This window comes from Mytilus trossulus, chromosome 4 (assembly GCF_036588685.1).
Source record: "Mytilus trossulus isolate FHL-02 chromosome 4, PNRI_Mtr1.1.1.hap1, whole genome shotgun sequence".
Taxonomy (NCBI): domain Eukaryota; kingdom Metazoa; phylum Mollusca; class Bivalvia; order Mytilida; family Mytilidae; genus Mytilus; species Mytilus trossulus.
In genome coordinates this window covers 40,582,299-40,591,172 of record NC_086376.1, presented here as the reverse complement: position 1 = coordinate 40,591,172, position 8,874 = coordinate 40,582,299, and the positions used below count along the sequence as shown (strand labels likewise).

The 8,874-nt window shown below is 31.7% G+C and overlaps 1 protein-coding gene across 1 annotated transcript; it reads left to right on the top strand.

Moving 5' to 3' along the window:
• The first annotated feature begins 2,871 nt into the window (after window positions 1-2,871).
• LOC134713929 (complement C1q-like protein 4) lies at window positions 2,872-5,334 on the top strand. Its single transcript, XM_063575205.1, has 3 exons — window positions 2,872-2,958; window positions 4,505-4,585; window positions 4,936-5,334. Exons 1-3 carry the CDS (start codon window positions 2,877-2,879, stop codon window positions 5,313-5,315), a joined length of 543 nt encoding a protein of 180 aa, XP_063431275.1. The 5' UTR covers window positions 2,872-2,876; the 3' UTR covers window positions 5,316-5,334.
• The last annotated feature ends 3,540 nt before the right edge of the window (window positions 5,335-8,874 follow it).

The following is an 8,874-nucleotide window of genomic DNA, read 5'->3' as shown; positions in this document are numbered from 1 at the left end:
CTTTTCTATTTGTTGTTGATTCTAATAAGTGATGTGAACATGGATGTATAGATAATGTGGCCTGATAACATTTTCTGTTGTTCACTTTTATTTAAACGTCACAGGGCAAGTACAAAGACAAAAAAAACTTAAATTTGCCTCAACCAATTGTTATGAAACTTGTACACAATGCTTCTTACTTCAAAACTCAAATCAAGTTTGAAATAAGGTGGTGTCCACTATAGTCTGCTTGAACCAAATGTTATAAAACTTAAACACATTGCTTTTGTCATGATCACAAAGCATAAATCTTGTTTGAATTAAGGTGGTGTTGATTTTACCATCCTCTAGAGCTATGTCAAGCTACTAATTGAAAAATTGCTGAATTTTATGTGTCTATTTTATAACTCACATTTGCCTCAACTAAACATTAGGAATCTTATTCACAATGCTTATGACAGCAATACACAAACCAAGTTAGAATTTTGGTGGCGTCACGTTTACCTTTCCAGAGTCATGCCCCTTTACAGATATAAAAATTGTGGAATTTTTGTTTCTGATTTCAAACTTAAATTTGAATCAACCAAATGTTATGAAACTTATACATAATGCATATTACCACAAAACTCAAATCAAATACAAATTTGGTAAACATCACTTTTACTGTTCTTGAGTTATGTCCCTTTATATTGTTGTATGCAAGTTGGGAGATTGCTTCACAGGAAAGAATTGGTTTGTACACAACCTTTTGTAATGTTCAAGGACACATCAAGATATGTTTGTTAACCTGGGATGAAATTCAAAGCTGGCATTACCTGCTCAGTGATTTTCTGAAGACACATAGCTAGCTTGGCAGGATATGAGCTGGTATTTGCCTTTTAGGGGATTGTCATCTGGCACTTCAAAATATTTGTTAATAAAATGTTCTGTAGGGGCAGCTTGATACAACTGCAGAGGTTAAACCCTGAACAGTTGGGTCAAGTATGGACACAACATTCAAGCTTGATACAGCTCTGAATTTGAATTGAAATTAAATATTTGACACAGCATAGGTTTCTGATACAGAATGGATGTTGTCTAAGAGCTTAGAAATTATATATTATACATTTACCTATTATGTTCCAATATTTGAAATCTGGAAACATAGTTAGATTCAACATATCATAGAACCCCAAGAATTCAATATTTATTAAAATCAAACTAAGTTTAATTTTGGACCCTTTAGACCTTAATGTAGACCAATTTGTTAAAGGGCCCCAAAAATTAACAAGAGTGCACACACTGAAATGTCTCACCTTCATAACCATTGTTTACTAATAATTGATATTATGTTCACAGTCCAAAATTTAAGGCTTTATTACAACTGTCACATAAACTTAACTTTGACCTAGAAAACTAAACCTTGACCAATGAACAATGAGGTCAAGGTCAGATGAACCATGCCAGGCAGACATGTACAGCTAACATACTTCCATACAACAAATATAGTTCACCTATTGTTTATAGTTTAAGAAAAACAGACCAAAAAACTAACTTAACACAGAGCAATGAACAGTGAAAATGAGGTCAAGGTGAAATAAAACCTGCTCGATTGACATATAGATCGTAAAATATTTCCATACACCAAATACAGTTGACCTATTGCATATAGTTTTAGAAGAAAGACATATCTCAAAAACTTAACTTTGACCACTGAACCATAAAAATGAGGTCAAGGTCAGATGACACCTGCCAGCTAGACATAGATAAAGGAAGATGTGGTGTGAGTGCCAATGAGACACATTGTACACATTATAATCATTCCATACACCAACTATATTAGACCTAATGTATACAGTATAAGAAAAACAGACCAAAACACAAAAACTTAACTATAACCACTGAATTATATATAAGGAGGTCGAGATCAAGCGAAAACAGGCCAAAGGGCATGAGGACCTTGCAAAAAAGTATGAAGCATCGAGGTATTCTACCTTCTAAAATATAAAGCTGTAAAGAAGTTAGCTAACGCAGCTGCCCCCGGATCACTATCCTATGTCAAGCTTTCTAAGTTGCAGGCTGGACAGAAATATAAATACACAGTTAAATTCGGCTAATCAAAGAACCCCAATAATTTAAGAATAAAACCCTTTTAAAACTGGCCAAGAAATAAGCAATTTATACAAAGTATTAAACTTATATTTTTGTTGGCCCCTTATTCCTAAACAGTTGGGGCCATTACACCCACAAATTGATAGAGATCCATACACTTAAACTAAAGTTATTGTCAAGAAACTAAGTGTACAGACGCCGTGAACCATGACGATGAAATTTTTTTGTGGTCGTATAAAAATGCATCTACAAGAACATATAGTAAAATTTAATAATCTCAAAGTTGTTTTTCAGTGGTTTCAATTAATGTATTCCATTAGAAAACATACAGAGGACTTTTAGAATGACAGATGAGGAATCAGTTTTATCTACTCAACAACTAAGACTTGATCAATATAAATCTTTTCATCATTCTCATTTGTCAAGGAGTGCTGAACTTTCCTTGTCTGATAGTCAACACCAGAAAAAAAAGCTTACAAATTATTGGGAATAGGTAGAATATAGAACAAGAAGAAATGAAGATACGTACATCTTTTTTTCATTTGAAAAGTGATACATACATACGATACAGTCTAAATATAACTTGAAGAAGTAAGTTAAAATAGTTCTCTACATATAAGGATTGAATATGTTGTAAAGAGTTCTCTTTCTAAAAAATTGCATGTAATAGAAGATAATTACCAGGATCCATTTTCAATCAATATCAATTGCAACATGTAACAGTCATGCATGTCATGGTATATTTTCTAAAAAAATATATATATACCAAATTAAATTCTTCAATAGAACCATGTCAAAGAGTGAGAATGATGTGGTATTTAGTTCTTGCAATAATAATATTCAGGATAAATTTTCTAGATGTAGAAGGAAATTATAATCCTGGACATGGTAGGCAAATTTAACTAATACAGATTCCTTCTTTTTATCAAATTATGAATTGTTTCCCCTTTTGTGTGACACTTTTTGTTCGATGGTACATTGCAACTTTTCCCATTAATATTTGTAGTTATTTCAATAAAAAAAAAAATGTGTCCTCAGGTCACTTTGCTTCAGCTCCCTTATATTCAATCAAAATTTTAGTCAAAATCTAAGTCACAAACTACTCGATCTGAACCAAACATTTATATGATACTGGACTGACAGATGCAGAGATTCATAGGCCGATCCAGGGAGGCCCCCACCCTTTCGTGGGAAAAATTTGGTTGATTATATAGGGAATCATTGAAGCAAGACTGGAGCAGGCCCCCCCTTTAGGAAAAGTTCTGGATCCACCACTGAAATTGCTCAACAAAATGAGCTATTATAGGAGGGTCATAATCAAACAATTTCAAATCTAATTGTTGTTATAATAAAATGTAATTGTATTCTTTATTAACTTTTTGTAGGTCCATTTCGTTTTCTGATGATACTATTAGGTATTATTCTTATTTTGATGGGGACATTTGGTATACATTTACTCACTCAGAATAATAGAATTTTACTTATCAGGGATTTTACTCAGGGCTTCTGCAATAATCTTTTGTTCAACTTACCAAATAGGATAAGAACACGCCAAACTTTCCTGACCTATTGGAATTATAACCTGACCAAAAATTAACCTTTATATTAACCTTTTTTGCATTTTAGGTTGATTCAATGAAAAAAAATAATTAAAACAAAAGAACAGAATTGAATTTATATCCTTTTCAAAAATATGAGTTGAGAACAACTAAATCTATATATAGTCAAGTCTAGTCATCAATACCAAAGTCTTCCCAGGCACAGTCTTGTTGGCCTGTCAGTCTAAACTCATTTGGTTTGTATCCTGGTCTTTTATGTTGAAAAATACTCATTACTTGTACTTTCACTAATTCCATAGTACAGTAAGCTTTATTAAATATATATTATATATTAAAAACAAATAATATATATATAAATATATATATCAAAATGTGTATTCAAACACTAGGGTAAATTCGCCTACTTGCGGACAGTTTCTGTATTCTCCAGACCTAGAGTTTTTGTTAAATAAAATTTATCATATACTCATATTTACTACAAAGCAACAGAAAAAGGTAGGGAAACTTGCAGGTACTGGTTTAACTTGGTCCTGAAATGTCAAAAACAGTGCTAAACTGTCTGATAAACATGGAGCTGTTTCATGATTTTCAGTTGTAGTTTTCTACATTGTTTTTGTTTGTTCTGTTAACTGGTTCCTTAGAAAAGTATGATAAACATATTTGATGTAAGAACAAATGGACAGAAAAACAGATGGACAATATACTGACGGCAGATGAAGGGACAGACTGAGATAACCTATAATTACAATATAGCCTCCAGTTTTCAGTGAGGTATAATATTAAACTGTGAGCATATAAATTATAGAATTATCTATTTGATATGACATGTTGGTTTGTTTCATATATCTTGTATTTCACAGATTTTTTTTTAACAGGTAAAACCATATCTATAACAGAGGATCTTTTCCATACATTGATGAAGAAACTAAGTTCCTCCAGTAAATGTGAATGCAAAGGTTATTATTTATATTTCATAATCAGATATTTGTCACTTCCTTTTAAAAATTACAGGGAGAAAATACCTAAACAACTGTGCTTAAAAAATCAAAGATCCCCGGCATGCAGTGTACACACAAACTACAAAAGATGTATACTATAATGACAAGCAATTAAAATAACACCATTTGGCAATGCAAATATTAAAATACTACAAATGACACAGATTTTTTTCTTCCATAATTATGCTGCTCCCTTTGATCTATAAATAGACTTTAACATTCTGTCTAATGCGATGTTTGTGTTTCACAATTCAAGACTTTCTGTGTCATGTTTCATGGAATGTTTCATTTTATATTTATTTTTTCAGATAGTAATACTAGAACAGCATTTACAGCTATCCTTAAGACCAATATAAGAGTAAATGTTAACTATGTTTTCAAATTTGATGAAGTTAAAGTGAATCAAGGAAACAACTACAACTTGTACACTGGAGAGTTTACAGCACCAAGGGATGGCCTTTACTACTTTTCATGTACGATTCAGGTCAATAGGGCTGGAAATAAATACTTCTACTTGATGAAGAATAGCAGTATTTATCTACGAGGTTATATTGTTAATACCAATTATGGATCACAAACTAAAAGTGTGATAATGGATCTGGATAAAGGAGATCATGTTTATGTTAAAAGTGGTAGCAAATATAATGTTCAAAAACAGTACTCCTACTTTTCTGGTTACTTACTGTAACAATAAATTGTTAATCTTTTTCGTTCTTCATTTTTTGTCGACAAGGTTTCTAAGACCTTGACTACCCATAAGGGTCTTGCACTGTCAGCTCTTTTTGTCATTTAGTGTCACTATAACGATTCTGAATTATATTGTTGCTGCAACAAGAAGTCAGCTTCCAAATTGTTATGATTAATTTAGTTTGAATCTATAGGACTTCTCAAATCTGTGCATTTTCCAAGACATTTCTTATGTCACAATGTTATTACTTCAGAGTGAGAACAGATTGTTCAATCACATTAACTGCTTTAGCTTATTTATTAATAAAATGCTCTGCAAGTTTTGTTAAAATCAAACTTAAGTTAAAATTTAAAATCTAAATACACAGTTAGATTCGGCATATCAAGGATCCTCAATAATTCAATTTTTGATGAAATCAAACAAAGTTTAATTTTGGACCCTGTAGACCTCATGTAGACCAATTTAAAAAAAAAACGGGATCAAATTAAAAAAACTTTAAACACTGTTAGATTCAGCATATTATAAAAAAAACAATAGTTCAAGAATAAATTGGTAAAAAAATTAGCAATTTATACAAAGTATTGATTTGGCCCTTTTTTGAACCCCTAATTCCTAAACAGTTTGGGTCATTATTAACCCCTAAAACCAATACCAAATACCAAATTTTCTTTTTGGTATAGAGCCTCTTGATACGAATTCATAAGGATCCATACCCTTTCACACAAGTTATTGTCTGGAAACTAGAAAAATACTTATTTTGACCCCTTTTGGACCCTTTGTTCCTAAACTCTTAGGACCGTAACCCCCAACATCATTCCCAACCTTCTTTTGTGGTTTTAAACCTTGTTTTAAAATTTCATAGAGATTCATTCACTTTTACTAAAGTTATAGTCTGGAAGCTAAGTGTCTTTCAGATGACGCTGACGACGACGACAGACCATGTGATTCCAATATACGCAATTTATTTATTTTGCGGTCATATAAAAAGGGATACTTTTAGAGAACCAAAGGTCATAGATTATTGTATATGTTGTTTCTCAACCTGTTTTGACAAGTGTTGTTTGTGTGTTATTCTAATTTCCTTTGAGCATTATACATTGTAGAAGATGCTTGCCAATGAATAACTCTCAACAAGTGACCAAATTACTAAGAAATGAACAACTATAGGTCACCATACACCCTACAACAACAAATAAAACCCATATCTCATGTTCAACTATATATTTCCACAAATTGACAGATGTAAAACAAGAAAACATACGGCCTGATTTGTTTACAAAAGAATGAACGAAATAAATTTGATGTACAGCAACAAATGACAATCACTGAATTATAGTCACCAGACTTGGGATAGGCACATATACTGTGTGGTGGGGTTGGTTAAACTACTTTGAAGGTGTGCCAACCCTCCCATAATCTGTTACAGTGGTAACAGTAAGAACATGGTGTTTGTTTTTGTTTGACTTTAAACTTTTGTAATCCCCTTTGGTATATTTACAAGAATATCAACAAGAGTGCACACACTGAAATGTCTCGTCTTCTTTACTAATCATTGATATTATGTTGATAGTCCTAAGTATAAAGTTTTATTACAACTGTCACTTAAACTTAACATTAACCAAGATAGCTAAACAAAGACCAATAAACCATGAAAATGAGGTCAAGGTCAAATGAACCATGCCAGGCAGACATGTACAGCTAACAATGCTTCCATACAACAAATATAGTTGACCTATTACTTAATGTTTAAGAAAAATAGACCAAAACACAAAAACTTAACACTGTGCAATGAACTGTGAAATTGAGGTCATGGTCAAATAAAACCTGCGGGAATGATATTTAGATCATAATATATTTCAGTAAACCAAATATAGTTGACCTTTGGCATATATTAGATAAAAAGACCAAAACTTAAAAAAATAACTTTGACCACTGAACCATGAAAATGAGGTTAAGGTCAGATGACATCTGCCCGCTAGACATGTACACCTTAAAATCATTCCATACAACAAATATAGTAGACCTATTGCATCAAATATGAGAAAAACTGACCAAAACGCAAAAACATAACTATAACCACTCAACCATGAAAATGAGGTCAAGGTCAGGTGACATCTGCCAGTTGGACATGTACACCTTACAGTCCTTCCATACACCAAATATACTAGCCCTATTGCTTATAGTATCTGAGATATGGACTTGACCACTAAAACTTAACCTTGTTCACTGATCCATGAAATAAGGTCGAGGTCAAGTGAAAACTGTCTGACGGGCATGAGGACCTTGCAAGGTACGCACATACCAAATATAGTTATCCTATTACTTATAATAAGAGAGAATTCAACATTACAAAATTTCTGAACTTTTTTTTCAAGTGGTCACTGAACCATGAAAATGAGGTCAAGGACATTGGACATGTGACTGACAGAAACTTTGTAACATGAGGCATCTATATACAAAGTATGAAGCATCCAGGTCTTTCATCTTCTAAAATATCAACCTTTTAAGAAGTGAGCTAAGACCGCCGCCGACGCCGCCGGATCACTATCCCTATGTCGAGCTTTCTGCAGGCTCGACAAAAACTGGTACAGCCTGTGCGGGGATTGTCACACTTTGCATAAACAAATTTGTTCTTTTTAAATTGTTTCAGAGCACAGATAAATATGCTTGATAAAAAGACAGAAAAATAAAGCACTCATATTTAATTCCTTAATCAGTTGATTTTTTTTTAAGTAAACCAGTATAAAATGCATGCAATACTATTCAAAATTGATGACAAAATAAACAAAACACTGTCTTTTTTTACCAGACTTTAATGATGATATCAAAACAAAATTGCACTGATTACATATTACAATGCTGATTCTACAGACATTAAAGCAAAAACAAGCTTATTGATGCCTTGGATTTGGAGAGTATGAATAGGAAGAAGATTTTTTGTTTATAAATTTGAAAAACGTTTGCAAATCACAATTATTGGTTGTACATGCATTAAACTTTTTGACAATCATGATACATTGATACTGCATATCAAATTTTGTTTTAAAAATAAACAGGAAATAATATTTTCAATTCATACACAATGATAATTTTAAAATATTTCTTTAAAATTATTTTCTTCTTTAGTATTCTTGCAAATGTAACAAAAAAACTCATATTATTTTAAAGTTCTCAAAGGTGAAACCAGGCAGTGTAAGATACAAATAATTAATAAATACATGTATTTGATTTTTAAAATACAATGTTCTCATAAAATAAGCTTAAAAATAATAAGACTCAAATCTTTTATTCTCAAATCATGAATGATGAACTATAAAAAGATATTTTCTTTTGATTACTAATAAGGTGAGTTATTTTCTATCAAAATATTACTAATATTGTATCATTTGTATAGATATGTTATGGTATTGGCTTTTGCTTCTTGGAATAGACCAGGAACAAAACTTTTTAAAAAGAGGAGTTTTAAATTTATTTCTGAAATCAATAATCAAGTTAAATTTAGACGAATTTACAGTTGATTATAATGAGTGTGAAGTCATTGTTAGGTGAGGTAAGCTAC